Genomic DNA, 19919 nt, shown 5'->3' with positions numbered 1-19919 from the left:
GTCAACAATCTACTCATAATTTGGGAGGAGCTAGGATGATCACATACCATGACGCACCATGGATTTGAGAAGTCGGCAGTGGTTGTTGAACAGCGAGTGGCCGGCTCTACTCAAGTAATATCCACGATCACTTCATTGTTTCAAAAGCGGCAGCATTGGAATCAAATATAATACTTTTGGCTGACACCACGTTCCTCTTCCGTCTTTCCCGTATGTTTCATCGCTTGATTAGGTGCCTATTTATCAAATCATTCATGGGAGGACCGCTATTGAACCATCTATGGGAAGCATTTAGTGGGAAATCATGATATGATCTACGCCCTGAACTTGCATTTAACTTGCGGAGAATCGACCCGCATCAACCTTGCTGCGGTTTGATTATCGGGCATATGTTTTGATGCTGTGAATCTTTGGAACAGGAACCAAACTTATTATAAGAAAATACCACTCCTGGGTGTGCACTATGGAGGATACCTAGCCAGAATCACAGAAATGTGGGTGGCGTTGTGGGGGCGTTCAGAGTCTCGAGGCCCCTGAGTCACTTCGCTCAAGCGCTCAACTTGCTCAACTGAGATGTATCTACCAACGTTGTCCTCAGTAGTCCAATGTTTTCGAAGCGAAGCGGTCGCCGATTTGGCTTCTTATACAGAAGCCTAATCAGGGGACTTGATCGTGAGAATGCACCACTACGGCGATTTGCTGGCGCATCTCGTCCGCCAGTACGCCGGCGGACCGCCGGCCTTCCGCTATCCGAGGGTATGGCTTTGCCCTTGCAAGTCTTTGTGGCGTCATTAATTCATTGTTGATTTAGGACTTGCCAGAAATAGAAATATCTTCGGCTCGAAGGATCAGTACACCGATCATGTCGAGGTTCTGTTATAACGATAGAATTCCAAAGGCATACTTTAAACCAGAGAGCATGTCCCAAGGCATTCCAAAGCCGAGGAAGTTGGAGTTGAGGTCACACCTAGCCTACGCGCTCTCCACAGTTGGCGGACTCGAGAAAAACTCGTATACTTTTTTCTTCGCTTGTGAGCGATGTGCCACGCATCAGATATTTTTGTTCAAGTTTGCTACCATCGCTCGAGCTCCGTGATGTGCCCACATGTATTACGCTTCGCGTGGCCTTCTGCTGTTGCCGCTGTTCAGGATGTGGAAAGGCTGAGAGCGTTTATCAGGTAATAGGAATTTTCCAAATCGTTGGAGGTCCCGCAAGCGACTTATGTATACTTGAGCCCAATAGCATCGAGTGGAGGGTGTTTATCACCTGCTAATCGGATGCACACTATGAGTACTTGCGTCAATTACTGCCCAAGAGTTCAATTGGTGACTCACTACAGGTACTTAGTTTACAGGCTTTCTGGCAAATATCACTGCAGTACGCGTATCTATTCCACCAACAGCTCCGACTGTTTCATCCTGCTGCGTTTGCTGAAACAACTCATCGAAATCGCTGGGTGAGCTTATTTCTCCGAGACCACCTTGCCGTACGACTCCATCCTTCACGGCCTTGAACGAAGCAAGGTAAACACCGCGACCATACTCCTTCTCCTCTTCGGACCACTCCTCCAGCCTGATAACATTCTCCCGCACATGAACGTCAACAAACCCTACTTCCTTGAGCATCTCCTGTAACCTTTCCCAGCGGTTCTCCACCAAAAGCCCCAAAGAGTTGAAGAGCTTGTTGATGATACGATAGCATTTCTTGTCGGAACGGATGCCGAAGGAAGACTCCATGAGCTGAACCCACCCTCCTGGTTTGAGAACGCGATACATCTCCGCGATGGCGGTGCGCCATTCTTCTACCTTCAGCGCAGCAAGGAGGAACCGCTGGTTTAGGAGGGAATACCTTGCTGCCCAGTGCTCGGGCAAGCTGAGAACGGAAGCCTGTTCGAAGTGGATGTTATCGGGGATCTTTCCAGCGGGAAACAGCTTCGAAGAAATGTCGATGCCCGTGAACGTGACCTTGTTCCCAAAGCTATGGGCGAAATCGACGAGCCATAGTCCTGCCACGGCCGCCACCATGAGCGTTAATATATAGATCCAGCAATATGTGGTGTCAGAACGTTACCTGATCCACAACCACTGTCGAGGACCTCGTCGCCATCAGATAGGCTCGCTGGAGCAAACGAGATGTCGCCACCAAAGAACTTCTTGAGAAGCAAGTACTGCCTTGCTAACCTAAGAGAGTTGCTCAAAGTGGGAGTGGCAACGATTGACGACGATTGACGAACCTGAGTGCCTCCTCCTCATCGGCAGGGAGACAATATGAAGCGCCTGGGATAGAATGATACACACGTTCCTGCGGAACGACTATGGACGAGCTTGTGTCAAGAGACATTCTGAGCTTATACAGAGTGCGGCGGTATCTTTGTGTCGTTGATTGTGACTTAGGCACGATTATATATTCAATTCAGGGGTCACGATCACTAACAATCCAGAATCTGATCATTCCAGCCCTTGAGGCTTGTCGAGTTCATGAATAGCGAAGCAACTGAGGTAGAATACAACCTACGCTGCTTGGGGGCCCCCGCGTGTGTGATTCACGTTCACAAATAGCGGCTTCTCTCTCATGTGCACAGCTCACGTCGAAAATCACACCCTCAATGGGAATGCTCCGGTGCACCGTTATCCTTTCTGAGTGCTAGGCTGTGTTCGGAGCTGGTGTACATCATGTTGAAAATAGCCACTTCACAGGTACGTAGGCTTGAAGGAGGCTCCGTTGACAGCGGTTGAAACTCTACTTACTTTGATCTGGCACAATCAGCCGCATGGACTGTTTCTAATTGTAGGCTTATCACGCTGTTTCATGGAGGGATGGTGAGTTCAGTAGCGGACAACTCCAAACCGACAGACCTAGGCCGGCAAGGTCACATATAGCACATCAACACAGTCGATCTTGAGTATAAGTACCGCACATTCATATCACTCGGTGTTCTTTCGTCTTCACCACCGGGAATCTGAGGATCACGCCACATCATGAGCAGCACAGAAGTCATCGTTGGCCGCTCTTACTATTGGGGCATTTTGATTACCATGCTCTTCCATGGTATGTTCTATATCCGTTCCATGGACGTCACTTATCAAATTCACGTGAATGGGAATTCAGGCTGCTCGATAGCTATGTTTCTTACTTACGCTAGCACGATGCTCGCAGACACTCGCCGAGGCCGTTTGCAGTACATCTACGTTGTGTACGGCCTCGTCTTGATCATTGTGACGACACTCGCTATCCTTACAAATGTTATCATCGGGCAATGGGCGTTCGTAGACGATCCATCCGCTTCAGGACCGGCACAGTTTATCCTGACACATACTAATGATTGGTTGGGAATTATGGACATTGCGACGACAATCATCCTGGATTTCATGGTAAATGTGCTTACCGTACGTCATTTGAAAGATACACAGAGCTCCCAGATGCTGACTACAGATAGCTTTATCGCTGCTTCATCATATGGGGATCGCGCTGGTCGATCGTCATTGGGCCTGGACTTATCCTTCTGGCTACGGAGAGTGAGTGTTAATTGTGATGCTATTGAATTCATGGAAACTCACGGTCATGCCCATAGTAATGGCTATCACGTATGGTGTCGAACAATATGATGCAGGTGGAAGCCGCTTCGGAGCAGCCACCAAGAACATTGGCATTTCTTGGTTCACTCTGTCAATCGGATTCAACAACATCGTCACCGTCTTGGTATGCACGAGACTGGTCATGGCGAAGTTCAGGATAGGCAGGATAGCTCCGCATCTCTCGAGAACCTACACAGGCGTTATCGCGTTCGTCATCGAATCAGCAGCACCGATGAGTATCTCCGGTATCATATACCTAGTCACCTACGGACTGGAGGTCCCTGTGGTATATGCCTTCTCACAAATCTGGGGAACATTATCGGTAAGCACTCTCAAGGACTAGCATGCCTCCTCTCTCTGATTTTACATAACTGCGTAGAGCATGACACCTCACCTGATCATTCTTCGGGTATCAATGGGTCGTGCATGGTCTGTGCACACTGCGGCTGAGCTCACCAGCGGGAACAGCCTCCGCAGTGGAATTTCCGCAAACTTATCAACCATGCGGCGGGGCAACGGAGACGTCATCGAGCTCACCGGAAGAAGCAGGGAGCAGATTGCCTCTGAGCTTGGCGATAGTATTAAAGGACCGTCTATGGGCGATGTTTGAATATCGCACATCGTCTTATTAGTGGTTTAGGCAACCATATGCTCTGATTGTGCATGGAAATGGAGGGATCATTCTTATAGTTGTAACGCAATTCAAGCTGTAGATGTTACTTAAGTCCGAAAACCACACCTTCACGGACTGGTAGTCGTGTGTAACGTCGCAGAACTGCTCCTTAAGGTGTCACCTGTGCCTAAGCTCGAAGTTCTCGTCTTGGTCCCCGTTTCAGAATCCTGCAATTCGACTCAACACTGTCATAAGGTCAGCTACTGCAAGGAACCTGGAGAAATCCGTGACGAACATGCCTCTAGCAAGCTCAGCATACGAAAGGTGGGCCGAATGAGGTTGAACTCGGGGAACCCTCGCGTCAACCCCGGCGACAACGGGAAATAGCCGCCACAATTGTGTTTGTTCAAGAACGGAAGTCCTTTGCGGCGTTCCAGTAAAACACCGGTGGGCATGGAAGGCTCCGAAATCTGACACGCCGTGAACTCTTTTGGCAAGAGGTGCCTAGAGGTGCTCGGCGGAGGAGTTGATAGAACTTGGCCGGTTGATCTCCGAGTCGACTATTCTGTTGAACTATACGCAAGTGAGGCCTCCGCCGGCCTATCACGGACCGATTAATGACCCAACGTGGCACCTCAATGCATACACGCCATCACCGTGGCCACATGTGAGCTAAAACATAAGCGGAGGCATGATTGATGTGAGTAATCGCTAACTTTCTCCAGCGTCACTTTTCAGAAATCCTTGACCATTGAGGTCGCCATATAGCCCCTTACCCGGGAATTCATATTCGCCGTTAGGATTAGTGCCATATTTATGGATGTAAGTATCAGCTTCCATCTCCACTCTTGGACTGTGAATCATCAAGAGGAAGGCATATGAGAACATTGTCGGTGGGTATTTCTCGCATGTCAATAGCATTTCGTGTGTTCAATATCAATGACCTTCTTTTAGAGTACTCCACCATACCTTATCATTATTTGGGCTCACATGGACACAGCATGGCGCACGAACACCCAGGCAGAGTTCTATGGATGAGACGTGTCTATATAGACTAGCCATTCCGAACACTGGACCTATGCCCCCGGAATGTGCAAGGTGAAGAGGCCATTGAGACTCCGTACCAGGCTGGGATGACATACCGAGAATCGGCTATGCATAAACGTGAAAACTCACATTCGCTTCAGATGATATTCTTGAAGCACCAAGTTACGCGGTTTCAGGCTGAACAAAGTAGACAAGATCTCGGATGGTACTGGGATGAAGTGTTGGTGGATAGTTGTTGGGGACTCGGTGGTGATCTGGCGGAGATCGTCATGCAGGACAATGATGGCGACATATTTACATCGCGTAGATCGCGATTTGCGGCCAAGTACTACTTCGCCACAAACTCTGACCAGGTGGAAGTCGGAGTTAGAATCGGACTTCGGAGATGCGTCCCCTAGGGACGCGTACGGACGTACAGACGCAACGCGATCTTCAGCTTCAACGAGTTCACAGCACCTGTACCGTCGACTTTATCTCGTCCCCTCCTTTCTTTGCTAACAAGTGCACTTAAACTTTCTCAAAAATATGCCGATGATATGGCTTTCAGCCCGATCTAACGGAGCTACTTATACTTAGATCACATCACAAGGTGACGTCCGTTCTTGATGCATGATGCGCAGTGCGGGACTAATATCCCTGAAGACTCCCACCACAATGGCGATGCTGGAATGGTCCAACACAGTACAGATCAAAGCAAATGGGCTGGACGGTCGCGTGTATCTAGCGCCAAACACCTTGAGGTCCCTCTGCGTCACCGTTCAAGTTCAGCGCAGGCTCAAGTAGTTCATCTCTCGCCAACTTCGAACGTCGATTCTCAGATGCAGCTCCACGCACATCACGACGCAGCAACGACCCTGTTCGTGTCTTCTCCCAGAAGCACGAAGACGCAGCCTCATGATGCAGAGCGTGTGAGCGCCAGCCATTAGAGTATCAGCCTTCCCTCCACGGCGTATGTGAACAGGCCAGACCATGTTTTGAAGCTTCCAATGTCCATTTGACCAGGCGCGCTTCCTCCCTCCCCTCCCTAAATTCTGCCTGCTCTCTTCAACTCGTGTCGTCTATTTGCTAGCCTGCGCGACGCTGCCGTCGGATGTCAGAAACAGACCACACATCGATGTCAAACCCGGGCGCGGCGGAAGGGAAGGAGATGGAGAGTCAGAGTCCAAGTCCGAATATCGCAGCGGTGGAGTTTCCGGAGGGCGGAGCGCAGGCATGGTTGACGGTGCTTGGCGGGTGCGTGCTTCTCTCCCTCCTCGCTGCTTCCTGCCAAGCCTGCCCTCGTGTGTGTGCGCCTACTGACAATGTTTCGGATTCGCTTAGGTGGATGATTGTTTTCTGTACTTTCGGTATATTCTCGTTGTTTTTTTGCTCATGTATGCGCGTTGGTTGACTGGACTACACGTAGGTGCCATCCAGTCGTATGGGGTGTATCAAGACTACTATACGAGGGAGTCGTTGAGCGAGTATCCGACGTCTGATATCTCATGGATAGGGTGAGACTCTATGCACAGCTCTCGGTTGACTATAGCTGATTATATGCGCTTCAGTTCAGTTCAGATATTCTTCCTGTTCTCGTTGGGACTCTTCAGCGGGAAGGTGAGCCGGTGCTGCGTACATGCGTCAATAAGGCTAACGAGTGTTGCACAGCTATTTGACCATGGGTACTTCAGACATCTGCTGGTCGTCGGGAGCTTCATCTATCTTTTCTCCTCCTTTAGTGCGTGCATATATGCGTGTATCTTCGACGAGCATCTGACGCGGTTTTAGTGCTCTCGCTCGTGAAGCCACACCGCTACTATCAAAATTTCCTCGCGCAGGGTGTCGGGATGGGAGTTGGAATGGGCATCCTATTCCTTCCATCGCTGTCCGTCTCAGCTCACTACTTCCGTCGGAAACGAGGGTTGACGATGGGCATCATCATAGCTGGTAAGCACACCCTAAGAGTATCAACAGCACATGTCCCTAAAGCATGATAATACAGGCAGCTCTGTCGGCGCCGTCTTGTACCCCATCATGCTCAACCACCTGTTTGTCTCTGTCGGCTTTGGGTGGGCCGTGCGCATCGTGTCGTTCCTCGACCTGTTTCTTCTTGTCTCGGCAAACTGCATTATGCGGACGAGGCTCCCTCCAGCTCAGTGGGACGGCTCCATATACAGCCAATGTCGGAGGATATTCAAGGACGTTATATTCTGGCTTGCGGTGTTTGGGTACGTCGTCGTCTCTCCTCACGGGAATTGATTGATGACAGTGTGTGGTAGGATTACTTTTGCGTGTTGGGGCTTGTTCGTTCCGAGTAGGTCGACCACATCGAGAGCTGGGAGATGACTCATCCTTGGGCTAGTCTTCTATATCCAGCTGTTTGCAAGCGAGCACCACGAGTCTGGCATCGTCGAGAGTTACATCGTACGTATTGCTTCGGCTTCTTGTTAGCATCGCAATTTGACGAGTCTCAGGTTGCAATCCTCAACGCCGCTGGGTTCTTTGGGCGTATCGTTCCTATGATCATGTCTGATATGTGGGGTCCGATGAGCGGTAAGTTGGTCATGTCAGAACGTGTCAAACTGTTTCATGGAAAGACTTGACTGCGCAGTGATAACGCCGATGACATTGATCTCTGGCGGCCTCGTCTTTGTCATGCTCGCTGCTACCAAAACGGGCGCTCTCGTCGTGTTCGCCATATTGTACGGGTTCTTTAGCGGAGGAGGTGAGAGTTGTCGTCAAGCTGGCACGTTAGTTGCGAGAGCTAACTGTCACAATCGAAGTTGTCTCGCTAGCTGCACCTGCATCCGCGTCCTTCTCAGTTGACGTGAAGGAGATCGGGTGAGTCTCGTCTAAGATACGATTAAAGCTGCGTTGCTGATCTGATCTGGCAGGACACGCATCGGGATTATGACTTTCGTGACGAGCTTTGGGCTCCTTACTGGGAATCCCATAGCTGGTGTATTGCTTCATCCGCCTGCGTACGAGTGGTTGAAACCCCTGCTTTTTAGCGCCGTGAGTCTCATTTTGTCATTTATTTTGTGACATTTCTAAAACAGATACGGTAAATAGATCACAGTCCTAGGAGGAGGCGCGTTTATGCTCGTCGCATGGTTTTTGCAGATGAAACATAAAACATGAGCCTTGGTGTTTCACATGACGTGGAGCATTTTGATTCTTGAACATACACTTATCGCTTGCCTACTTATGACTTCTACTGCGCCGCTTCGGTATCTTAATCACCTTGTGTAACGATATTTTAGTTCATTTCGCATGCACTGTTGTCATGTCCACACTCCTTGGCTATTCGAAAAAGCTTATTAGCGCCACCTTCTGGGTCCGATTAGCGCTCGACGCTAAACTGCGGAAAGTTTTGGTTGAGAGCTGGTACTCTTCCTCCGCTAACAGAAAGTTGATGTAAACGCGAAACAACACCAGAAGCACAGAATTAGCCAGAAGAAACCACTCAATGTTTGTTTTCGTGATGTCGTGCAACCCTGGAAGGAAAAGGACGATGACGTCGGTTGCAGGGCCGAGGGAAATTTCCATATGGGGATGATGTTTGGAGTGCGAGCCGTGTCGCAGCTTCCGTGAGGCGACTCGCGCGCAGCAGCTCTCTAGAATCGCCAGCAGTGTCACGCCTTTTGTCTCTCTTTTTTCTTCGTAGCCGACGCTACTTCCACCTTCCACCTCTCAACTCTGGACGACGACGAGAAACGGACGCGCACAGCGATGGCGCCGGCGTGGACACAGCACAAACACTCCCGCTCGAAAGGGGGCCCCATATTGCCGACCTCGGCGGGCAGCAAATCTCCCGGCCTGTCAAGAGCCGGCTTTCTCTCCAAACGCTACGTGCGGCTCCTCCTGGGCTGCGTCGGCGCTTTCTGGCTCTTCGTCCTCTTCTGCCGCGAGGAGGAAATTGACATCCCTGTAAATGTCCCGATCATACATGAGCTGCCGCCGCTCTATGAATCCTACCACGATTATGAGCGGCACCTTCCACAACATAACCTCTCGTTGCCGTATCCTGAAGGTCGGGACGCGAAGTTTTTCTGGGCTGCAAATCATGTGCATCGTGCGTTGGTCTCTGCTCTGTTCACCGTGTTGCGCGTTCTCATGCGTTCCATCACTGCTATGCAGAGTCGGGATGGGGAAATGCGATGCAGGAGTTGCTGGTAAACTCATTACTGGCGTATCACACCAAGCGAGCGTACGTGTTCTTTACATCACATCTCGGCCGCGCTATAATCGTTTCGCAGGTTCGTGTTCAACAACTATACATGGGAAGATGAGGGCGATTACGCCAACTACAATGGCAAGCTCATACCAGCTCGCATCCCCTTGTCCACCCTCATCAGTGGTGTGTCTCCTCCCACCTTGATACGCATCACCCTGGGCTGACGAATGCATGGCCAGGCCCGACAATCGGCGCACCCTTCCCACCTGGCGACGACGCGCCAAGAGCTGTGTCTCGTGAATACTTCAAGAAAGTTTGCCCAAATCCCACTGTCATCGACAGCAACGTCGTCAACGAGCACCTGCGGACTGATCCCGACGTGCCCGCGCTGACGATCTTTGAGAAATGGGTGGAGAAGCTTAACTCGATGGATGAGCCGTGCGTGGAGATCGACAAAAACTCATTCCAGCTCTTCGAGATTTGGTGCGTCCCACTCTCTTCATGCCCTTCAGGGCTTCATTCGCAGTTGTTCTGACCTCGACTAGGTTGTTTGGCACAAAACGCATTCTCTCCCTCTGGCCTCTCCTCTCCGAATCCCCCATCCTCCAACAATACTCCTACGCCCCCCTCATCCTCAACACCTACCACGAGAACGCAGACCTGTTCGAAGGCCCACTCCCCGACCAATCCTTCCTCTCCCGGCTCTTCGGGCGTAAACGGCCCACACGGAAAGACCACCACCTCCCTCTCCACGAGATCACACCGCACATGCGGCCGTCCGACGTCGAGACGACCCCGGGGCTGCTCGTTCTGCACGTCCGGCGCGGCGACTTCAAGCAGCACTGCGAGCACCTCGCCAAGTGGTCCTCGGACTGGAACGGGCTCAACCAGTTCTCCGCGCTGCCCGATACGTTCCAGCAGCCGGTGCCGACCGGGTGGGGCGAGACGACGGACGAGGCGCGCGCGATGTATATCCGGCGGTGTTTTCCTGATATCGATCAGATTGTGTTCCGGGTGCGCGAGGTGATGGCGGAGCGAGAGGAGGCGGCGGTGAGGGCGGGAGAGAGGGCGCCGCCGGAGCTGAGGAGGGTGTATGTGATGACGAATGGGAAGGCGGATTGGCTCGAGGAGCTTAGGGTGGCGCTTGGGGAGATTAAGGAGTGGGATGCGGTTGTGACGAGCAGGGATATGAGCTTGAGTTGGGAGGCGAAGCCGGTTGCGCAGGCGGTGGATATGCTGATTGGGCAGAAGGCGGAGGTGTTTATTGGCAATGGGGTGCGTCTGGTTTTATTATTTCTTTGATGACTCGAGTGCTGAATTATGGCTTAGTTCTCGAGTCTGACATCGAATGTCGTGATGTTCCGCATGCTGCAGGGCCTTCCACCACACGACACGCGGTTCTGGTGATCTGGCCTCAGCTATTTGCATCTCTGTTCCGTTTCACGAGGATTCTCGGCACGGACAAGGGACGGTCGGCGCTTCGGTATATCGTACTGCGTTCGAGAACGATAAGTTATAATATGCTTTTCTGAAGTCCATCTTACTCCCGGATATTTTTCTTCGTCTTCCTCCGCTTCAGTGTCACCTGTTCTTCTGGCATCTCCAGCTTTCCGCTTCGTTCATGCCTCCATGTTCCATTTCTTTATCGGAAAAGTTCTGATGGCGACCTCTGCGGTGGCCTGTAGAAGTAGGTTACGTTACACATACCCCCCAGTATTGGGTTAGGAGTCTCGGTTTCCTGTGCCCGACTAATTGAAACCTCAAACATGCTGTGGTGGGAGTCCGAAGTTCGACGCTGAGTCCGGTTCTGATGCATGGAGCTCATTGAACAACTTGGTGTGTTGGTCGATGGTGGTAGTTTACATCGACCATGGACATGATGGTGAATTTAAACGACATCAGAAACAATTCATGTATTAATAACGAGACTAGAAAGGAGAGAGGTTATCCTAAGAAAACGAAAATACGGAAACGGGCGAGAACAGGCGCGGACAAGATTAAGAAAGACAATCAAACATGGCGAGCGGTTGGACAGAAGCAAAGGGGATGTAAGGCAAGGTAGGGAGTAAAGGAAGAAACCGTAGCACAAGGCAGAAAAACGTGACAGCACTCACGGATGGACGGCTATACAAGCAGTCCCATCTCCCACCTCTCATGCCATTGCGGCGAATCCTCGTCCACCTTCCCGCTTTTGGGGCCTTAAGGCTTCGCTTGCCGCTTGCCCTCCTTTTGCGAGGTTCCTCATCCTAGCGTTGCACCCCAAGAGCATGCATAACGGTGCCTCTATCGAGGGTCCTGGGTGTGTGGATAAGCCCGAATCTAGAGTAACGGGGAAGTGGGGTTTGGAGGCGTGATATTATCGGCATGTTAAGAGGATAGAAACCGAGAATGAAGATCAGGAAATTTCTGGGAAGAAAGGGCCAGGCGGATCGACCGCTAGGCGCTGCGCGGAGACGAGAACTCCACGTCAGACCACCAATTGCTAGATGCACTGCACAATGATGCCCGTATATTCCTATTGATTGTGGGGCGACGGCAGGCAAGAAAGCGTTCTTGGACCCTCCTTGTTTTCGCTTGTGTCGAGAAGGCTGGAGGGCAGATTGGAGAACGTAAATGGAACATGGTCGTAAGTTTCATGCCCTAACGTTATCATATGACACCAGGTCACTACTGTTCGATTAGGGTCATGATGCACAAACATAGAGGAGAGACGCACCTTTTGGGTATCATAGCGAGGACAGCCTTGAGACTCTCGTTCATGGCGTAGGCGGGTGTGTTGCTAGAGAGCGTTATCGCGGTGCCGCCCGGCCTACTCGTCAGTTCAAGGTCATGACTGCAGTCAGTTGGTGAGCGATTCATATCACTTGACGATTCTGCATCGCAAGGCCGACTTCGAGAGTATTGAGCGGCTCCAGGCAAGGTAGTTGACAGGATACAATTGCTCTGGTCAAGTGGTCGTCGTATCCTGGTGCTGACGTTGACATTGACTGTTTGGCTCTCCTGAACGATCGTGAGAATTCAGCGCGCCGAGCACGTGGCTAAAGTCGCGCATACGCGTCTGCCTCCTGACGTCGAACAGCTATTTTGTCACCGACAACCATCAACAACTTGTTGAATTTCATTCCCAAGGGTCAGGGGTATACACTGACAGTGGACGGAGTTCTCGCTTTGAAACTAAGGTCTATCAGGCAGAATATCAACACATCTCTCGTCCACCGCATTGCCATCAGAGTCTGACTCGGATTTCCAGACAGCGAGTGAGCAAATCATCTACTTTACTTTACAGCGAACTTGACGTCGACCTTTTGCTTTGTCGAAGAGTTGACCACACATACCGGAACTTCTCGCTCAGATGACCGTGACTAAGATCACACTGTTTGACATACCAACGACGCTACCTGTTCCTACGTCGCCAAATACCTGGAAAGTGAGGTCCGTACCTACCTTAACATACACCATGATTACTCAGTTTTCATTTCATTAGGATTGCACTGAATTTCAAGGGACTACATTACACCACTCGATGGGTCGAGACGGCTGACATCGAGACCGTCTGCCGCCAGCTCGGTATACCACCGACCAGCACGTCCCCGTCTGGCGCACCCAAGTATACCCTCCCCGCCCTCATAGACGAGACCCGCTCCACCGTCAAGCTATCCGACTCAACCCCCATCATTGCATATCTCGAAAGCACCTACCCAGACCCAGACCCACGCAGGGCCCTCTACCCCGCGGACACGCGTGCTCTACAAGCCCTCTTCGAGGCGCACGTCGCGCAGCGCATCACGGCACGCCTCATACCCGTCATGGTCATGCACATGTACGACAAGAAGACACCCCGCGACCGCGTCGACTTCCGTAGACGCATGGAAGCCGCGTTCGGGAAGCCGCTCGAGGACATCGAACTCAAAGGGAATGCCAGAGAAGAGGCATGGCGCGAGCTCGAGGGAGCGTTCGACGAGCTGGCCGTGTACAAGGAGAAGAGCGGTGGTGTGTACTTCACGGGCGGTCAATTCTCGGTGGCGGATCTGACACTCGTGGGCATTATCCTGGCCATGCGGTACGATAGCCCAGATGAGGCGTGGCCGAAGTTGCAAGAGTGGAACAAGGGAGAGTGGAAGCGGTACATGGACGCGTTCGAGGAGTATCTCCTTGTGAGATGAGCGCACGGTGAGCATACGGTGAGCTATGGTGCCCCCGTTTGGTACAACGATCGCGTAACCACCCCCTGTTGATTGATGCATACAATAGGACTCGGAGCTCCGTTATCTCTTCCCGAACGACATTCACGTTCATGTCTCTGTGTGAAGGTGTGCTCTACCGACCAATATAGTTGCTTGTGGTCTGGACTCCAGACGACAGTCATCGTTATAGCACTGAACAAGAACGGTTCACGAACAGCTACCAAGGTACTGGTAACAATCTTGCTTTCATGATCGAGACGAATGGAAAGAACTTCCGTCGTGGTGTCGAGGCGTCTCTCGAGCCCTTCCGATCAACTTCTTTCCCTCTGACGTGCGAATGAGGTACGCAGAGTCTTCATGCACTAAACCTGTCTGAGTGAAAGTCTGACGACGACGTGAACGTAGGTTGATTTCGCCGATCGGCATGTCCAACCCCGAGTTTCCCATTGATCAGTGTTATCATTAGTGTCCCACGTCGGAAAGACTGGGAAGAGCTCATCCGCAAGCTGAAGGTCGCGATGGTACCCTAAGTGTTCTCAGGTGGGCATTGATACAGGCGTTCACACATTATCTCTAGCCATCAGCATGTTGTTGCTGATTAGATGGCAGGACATCCCAGCCACCCTCTTTCGATGAGGCAAATATACACTCTCCTATACCTTCAGATGTAGGAGCTGGGTATCATGCCAAGCATCTGCTTGGATACCTCCGACGTCCCAACATCCAGGCGCTTAGAGCCAAAATAGCATATCGCTTATAAGAGCTTGTTTCCTCGTGTTCTCCGCTGTGCTCGTACATGGAGGATGGGATTTGCAAGCCTTATAGATTCTGGCCTGACAGCCCAGGAGATGTGCCTCGTAAATTCCGACATTGATTCGCCTTCGAGCTCCACGAATTGAAGTATGAGCAATGCTCACACTTCGACAAAGCTCTTTTGCTAGAACGGAACGACCACCCCAATGCTACCAGGTATTTAATATGGAGCAAAGCGAGGGTACTTTCCTCGGCGGTCAGAGAATTAGACGAGTTCGACGGCTCCCAGTTCAAACATCGATGTTTCGAGGTCAAGCAACAGGATCCCGAAGGTACCATCTATGACACATACACTTGGTCTTCATTCCGGTTACAGGCCCGGTTGGTGCCGCGACGACCCGTTCGATTACAAAGGAAGTACGGTACGCAAATGTGGAGACGGCGTCCTTATCCTCTCAAAAACGTGGGAGTATCCTTTGATTCTGCAGTTTCGGAAGGTACGTGCGCCTGTTTTACACTTGGCTGTGGCTGAAATGACGCGTTATCTAGCTAGCCTTCCTTGCAGGAGGCAGTATGTTATGGGGGCGTTGATGACTCCAAGTGGCGCAGAACGCCAATTACGTTTGTCGGTATACTGTATACGTCATACATCATATGTGCATATAGGTAGTTCGATAGAAAGTTGTATGAGAGCGTGTAATCGTCTAGTGTTGGTGTGTCACGTCGCAAATGCCACGCCATGAAATTATGTTGTAAGAGACGAGACAGTGAGGTCTGGTTATGACTCCTGTAGCGGTGACTATACGGCATGTGAGTTTGAGACGTTGGTATGAAACTGTATTGTGCGTTACCGGTCTCCTCTGACACAGATGCATAGTGCATGGGTTTACCGCTCACGGCGGTAGCAACTACTAGTTGAGCAAGCCACCTCAGTTTTACAATGGCTAGGCTAGGTTCCGCATTCGAATAACCTTGGCAGCACGGCGAGTTGCCTCCAGCGGTGGACTGTGAGAGGTGAAACAGGGCCAACACCAGACCAACGACCGGATCACAGAGTGCTAGGCGAGCAGGCATAGATCCGGTTACATACGAAGTCTAACTGGTGACGCATAAGCTGGCATCCAGGAGCAGATCCGAAGAGGCACGAGTAAAGCCTTGCATCCACCCGGCACGGCATGAAGGGTCTAGCTCACACGAAAAGAGTGTTTTTTTGGCAGAGCGACATCCTCGTTTGATTGACCTATAAGGTCTCTAGTACAAACGTTCAGACGCAGCGAGCAATGCGCGTATGGTGGCGGTGCTAGAGCCGACAGCAGGTTCAGTCGAAAATAGAACTTCTCAGTACCCTGTCCAGCATTTCACCCATGGGCGTAGGCAGGACTCTCTGTTATGGTTAAAAAACAGTTAGTCTATGCAAGAGAACGCGATCATGGCGAGCGAGTTATGGAGGGCCGGGCATGCAGAGTCGTAGGTGACCGGAAAGCGGAGCCTCCTTCCGGACGGGCGTCTGTGCTCTGATCCCCGTTCTGCCCTCTTATAGGAGCCCAGAGCACCACTGTGCGAACGAGCGATGCGCTCATACCTACACGCCCTCCTTGCCCATCAAACGAGTCAAATGAAAGCGAAAAGAAGGGTACATCGAGAGACTTGTACGTCTATAGGACGTCTTCGCCACGTGCGGTAACAAAATTTAGGGCGCAACTAGGGTGGTGGCTTGACGTATCGTGTACACCGCCAAGTTTTTCTGGTCCGAAAAAGCTGTAGTTGTCTGCCTAGTAGAGTGCGCCCTTGTTTCGATATCCCAGATGAGCGCAGGCGGGGTAGATTAAGAGTGCGATAGGAGAGATGATGGCCGTCAAGATCTGTTGTGAGCTGTCAGAGCCCAAGGGTAGCGAGGGTACGAGGAGTTACATGTGTTTATTGCAGCTGAAGAGGGAATAGGCAATTGTGGATTGGGCTGTGAATGATAGCGGAGAAGAGGAGGTCACGGGGGACCGCAAGGGTTGTGGCGCTGAGGAGGCGGATCAGAGGTCGGCCGAGGAATAGTCGGGAATGGCCGCGGTTCCGTGCATGCCCGAGAGGGGAAGGGAGTTGGTCCCCTCATGCGCTCCATGTGTCAGAGGACGCCTGTCCCTCCTCCCTTACAGCTCCTCCTCTGAGGCTCTGTTATTTCTTCTCATTACCCACCCCTCAAGCTCACCCAATTTGCTTTAATACCTTCCGCCTTCTCTCATCTTCCCTCCAACCACACCATCACACCATGTCTGAACCATCTTCCCCATTCGAGTCGTGTGACGACCCGTCCACATCTAGGCCTACCATGCATCGCATCAAGAGCTGTCTCAAGACTTCTCCCAACCACTCCGGGTACTCCACTCCCGTAGACAGCGAAAGCAGCGAATCGTCCAAGAAACGGGTCGTATTCACCGAGAACTGCATCGAAGAGGTGTACGAAGCCGACGAATGGGACAGGACGCCCGCAGAAGTCGCCCAAAAACTCTCTTACGAGTGAGTCATCTAACGTTTCCCCGGCTTGACCCCCTAGCTCAACGCGTTATCCCGCTCTCTTCATCTACCCACAGTGACATCCTCGAGCTCAAGCTGCTTCAACGGGAATTGCCGTACGCCCAGCAGCCTTATGATCCGCTGTCGAGCAGACCCCACTCGGTCGTCCTCTCCCATGTCCCCATTACTCTGCTCCCTCTGAACCCCACCACCGTCTCCGGCTCGAACACCTCGAGTACAAGTTCGAGCTTGAACCCCAGCCCGACTCCGTCTCCTATCCGATCGCCCCCTCCGCCCCCTCCGGAGGTCCCTCTACCTATCACATTCCGCCGTCCCCAACCCCATCAACTCCGGGACATTCCTCCACCCCCGCCCCCGCCGAGACCTACGGCGCCGTCAGCGCCGTTCATCGGCTCCAACCTCCCGCCGCGGCGCAACTTTACTTTCCTGCCCCTCCTCGACACCACCACCTCCGCGCCCCCCACTCCATCGGAGAAACCACAACACTCGCCGTCTCTTATCGAGGTGTCAACGCCCACATCAAACGCGGACGCAGCAGCCCCAGATCTGCACGACCACGCGTACTTCTCAGACACGGACCAGTCCGCCTCGATGGCGTCTGACACCGAGTTCTCCACGCCGTCGCTCACGACGGCCTCGCTCGCGAGCACGAGCAGCCCGCCCCCGTCGATGCCCGCCTCTCCCTCCCCATCGCCTACCCACGTTCACGGGGCCTACGGGCGGGACTCGGACATCGAAGACAGTTTCGCGCTGAACCTCGATCTCGACGCGGACGTCGAGAGCGACAGCAAACCGTGCATGCCACGTGGTCCTCCCCGCCTCAAGGGCCTCGGCCAAAGCGGGCTCAACGGCGCCCTGCCTACGCTGAGCTACTGCAAGCTCGAGGCTGTGCCTTCGCCTGGCCTCCCGGCGCCCTCGCCGCTCGAGCTTTCGGGCGCCGCGCCGCTTGCGTCGCTGCCGCAACAGCGCACGCCGATGAACAGGATGAGGCTGTCGTTCATCCCGCTCATGGACGTCGACAGCTCGTCTCCGTCTCCTGTGACGCCGCCGGCGGCTGCGTCGGCACCGCGTCCTGGCACTACCACCGCTTCTGGTGGCTGCTCTTCGTCGATGGCTGTGGACGCGGAGAGTGAGAGGGGGCTGCTCCCGTCCCTCTCGAGAGCGGACCAGGGTGGACGGAGGGATATGTTCGTTCACTAGACACGCCCACTGGCAATATATCGCTGGGAGGTTGGGGGTTAGAGCGGGGTTGTGGGCTTGCGTGGTCGAGGACCGGGCTTGATGGGAGTTAACGGGACGGTGCGGACGTCCGCTCGTGTCTGCTCGTGTGCACCCTCGCCACTCTTCCTTTGCCCACTGCCCTGCCCTATTCACTCGACGATGACCGCATCGACTCATCTCATATACAGCATGTTGCATATTAATGTTTGCATATCAGACGTTCAGCTTAGAGCCCACGTTCTCGTCTCATCATCGTCTTACGCTGTTCATCCCTTCACTTACACAAAAATACCCCCCACCCCTCTCTTAGTATCCCACACTTCCACACTCCACCCACACTCTACTCGCGACTCACCTCCCACACACGCCCTCCCCGTCATCCCTATATTATCGATAGCCATTGCCTTGTCCAGCACGCTACGTACCGTCTCCCATTCGCATGTATATATAGCGTGGCTTATGATCATGCATTGCATTGCGCTTTCCATCGCATTCTCACTAATACGCTCGTTTTCGCTGTTCGTTTCCTTTCTTTCCTTTCTTTTTCCTTTTTATATACCTCGCTATCGCTATTGATCACGGATCGTATTTGCCTCGTATTCTCCTACTTATCCTACATCGCGGCCGTATCCCGCCTTGGCTTGATTATCCAGTATCGGTACTGGGATAGAGCTCGTTGATAGTTTTTTCTGCAAAATCGGCATATAGGCTGAGCTAGACGTTCGTTATGTGCGTGTATAGAGTTATTCATTCTAGTGTGTCTAGATTTTTCTCGAACTCGTTCGTTTCCTAGATCTTGTGTTGTTTATGTGTTTGTTAGAGTATTTTTTGTAGATCTGTGTTTTTCGTAGGTTGTAACTTATGGATTTATTAATTCAACAGTTGGGTATGACGTTGTTGTGGGTTGACCTTGAGCTTAAAGATATTGTGCGCGTGCGCTAGATCACCATGCCATGGATGTTCTGGCTTTTCGAGATGGACTTTTTGTATGTGTCGGAGCCTGAGTGGTGTGGGCGATTGACAAGGGCATGATGCAAAACTAGGGAGACCGAGCGCTTGCAGTCGTAGTGGTGTTCCCTTTACGCCACTATGCGGTTCATTTGTGAATATGTCGCATTGCACGTGTGATTGTACTGAGTCTCAGGTATGGTAGCTTTTCTTTCTGTGCCGTTTTTACACAGAATTTTAGCGTGCCGATTTTTTTTTTGAACGCTCGGCGATAAAGGACTCCTTTACCTACGAGCGTTAATGTTTTCACCCAAGGTTTCATTGGAAGCTGCTAAGGCCAGTTAGTAGCACTTGACATAGCTTATGGTAAGTACTGGTGGACTCAGTAGGGATTACGACCACAGAGTACCGAGGATGAGTAGAGAACAAATAGGGGCTTATACACACTGCCACAAACGGCACGCAGTCACGCGGAAGTTGGATGTCTTGGACTCATACTTCGACGGCCTCGCGCTCGCTGTCCTACTGGTAAGCCAAAATGCTACATGAGAACCCAGGTTCAACCATAATGTTTGATTCAAGGACATGGTCGCTGCGCAACATGCTATCCAATGGCTGGAAGGCCTCATGCCAGCGGTGGCCGCCGCCGTCGTGACAAAGCCTCCGCTGGTGCATACACTAGCTTGCCGCCGGGTAGTTCAATGAAGACCTCGGTTTGAATGCACCACGCTGTCCAACCACTGCACGTCGTCGGGGTCTCCTGCCAGTGGTGGCCGCCGTCGTGAGAAGGTCTTCGCTGGTGCATACACTCTTGCTGCAGGGCAGCCGCAGGGTCTATGACTGTCTGTGGGTACGAGGACGCTTATTGGGGCTACGTCACGCGCCTAACTCGACT

At 52.2% G+C, this 19919-nt stretch overlaps 7 protein-coding genes across 7 annotated transcripts; 5 read left to right on the top strand and 2 right to left on the bottom strand.

The window, feature by feature from the left end:
- Positions 1 to 1344: 1344 nt before the first annotated feature.
- CONPUDRAFT_74483 (S-adenosyl-L-methionine-dependent methyltransferase) lies at positions 1345 to 2341 on the bottom strand (the record flags this gene model as incomplete). The annotated part of the gene is made up of 3 exons (XM_007772331.1): positions 1345 to 2006; positions 2072 to 2181; positions 2235 to 2341. 3 exons carry the CDS (start codon positions 2339 to 2341, stop codon positions 1345 to 1347), a joined length of 879 nt encoding a protein of 292 aa, XP_007770521.1.
- Positions 2342 to 2979: 638 nt separating this feature from the next.
- CONPUDRAFT_166782 (uncharacterized protein) lies at positions 2980 to 4186 on the top strand (the record flags this gene model as incomplete). The annotated part of the gene is made up of 5 exons (XM_007772482.1): positions 2980 to 3049; positions 3110 to 3387; positions 3438 to 3516; positions 3573 to 3898; positions 3956 to 4186. 5 exons carry the CDS (start codon positions 2980 to 2982, stop codon positions 4184 to 4186), a joined length of 984 nt encoding a protein of 327 aa, XP_007770672.1.
- A 2038-nt stretch (positions 4187 to 6224) lies between these two features.
- Positions 6225 to 8542, top strand: CONPUDRAFT_126667 (MFS general substrate transporter). The gene is made up of 14 exons (XM_007772481.1): positions 6225 to 6469; positions 6557 to 6582; positions 6642 to 6729; positions 6784 to 6832; positions 6884 to 6953; positions 7004 to 7162; positions 7218 to 7443; positions 7495 to 7529; positions 7578 to 7639; positions 7690 to 7768; positions 7827 to 7940; positions 7999 to 8056; positions 8110 to 8230; positions 8288 to 8542. The coding sequence occupies exons 1-14, from the start codon at positions 6327 to 6329 to the stop codon at positions 8354 to 8356; spliced, it is 1299 nt and encodes a 432-aa protein (XP_007770671.1). The 5' UTR covers positions 6225 to 6326; the 3' UTR covers positions 8357 to 8542.
- Positions 8543 to 8835: 293 nt separating this feature from the next.
- Positions 8836 to 11158, top strand: CONPUDRAFT_106921 (uncharacterized protein). The gene is made up of 6 exons (XM_007772480.1): positions 8836 to 9290; positions 9356 to 9425; positions 9475 to 9575; positions 9632 to 9875; positions 9938 to 10667; positions 10722 to 11158. The coding sequence occupies exons 1-6, from the start codon at positions 8948 to 8950 to the stop codon at positions 10797 to 10799; spliced, it is 1566 nt and encodes a 521-aa protein (XP_007770670.1). The 5' UTR covers positions 8836 to 8947; the 3' UTR covers positions 10800 to 11158.
- A 539-nt stretch (positions 11159 to 11697) lies between these two features.
- CONPUDRAFT_138200 (uncharacterized protein) lies at positions 11698 to 12348 on the bottom strand. Its single transcript, XM_007772479.1, has 2 exons — positions 12109 to 12348; positions 11698 to 12059 (listed from the first exon to the last, which is right to left on the bottom strand). The coding sequence occupies exon 2, from the start codon at positions 12027 to 12029 to the stop codon at positions 11829 to 11831; it is 201 nt and encodes a 66-aa protein (XP_007770669.1). The 5' UTR covers positions 12030 to 12059; positions 12109 to 12348; the 3' UTR covers positions 11698 to 11828.
- A 145-nt stretch (positions 12349 to 12493) lies between these two features.
- On the top strand, positions 12494 to 13793 carry CONPUDRAFT_106918 (uncharacterized protein). The gene is made up of 3 exons (XM_007772478.1): positions 12494 to 12649; positions 12712 to 12824; positions 12877 to 13793. The coding sequence occupies exons 2-3, from the start codon at positions 12745 to 12747 to the stop codon at positions 13553 to 13555; spliced, it is 759 nt and encodes a 252-aa protein (XP_007770668.1). The 5' UTR covers positions 12494 to 12649; positions 12712 to 12744; the 3' UTR covers positions 13556 to 13793.
- Positions 13794 to 16529: 2736 nt separating this feature from the next.
- CONPUDRAFT_166778 (uncharacterized protein) lies at positions 16530 to 18450 on the top strand. Its single transcript, XM_007772477.1, has 2 exons — positions 16530 to 16837; positions 16912 to 18450. Exons 1-2 carry the CDS (start codon positions 16590 to 16592, stop codon positions 18053 to 18055), a joined length of 1392 nt encoding a protein of 463 aa, XP_007770667.1. The 5' UTR covers positions 16530 to 16589; the 3' UTR covers positions 18056 to 18450.
- The last annotated feature ends 1469 nt before the right edge of the window (positions 18451 to 19919 follow it).

Source organism: Coniophora puteana (assembly GCF_000271625.1).
Source record: "Coniophora puteana RWD-64-598 SS2 unplaced genomic scaffold CONPUscaffold_9, whole genome shotgun sequence".
NCBI lineage: Eukaryota > Fungi > Basidiomycota > Agaricomycetes > Boletales > Coniophoraceae > Coniophora > Coniophora puteana.
Note: the sequence above shows the minus strand (reverse complement) of the source record. Positions and strands in the feature narration are given on the sequence as shown.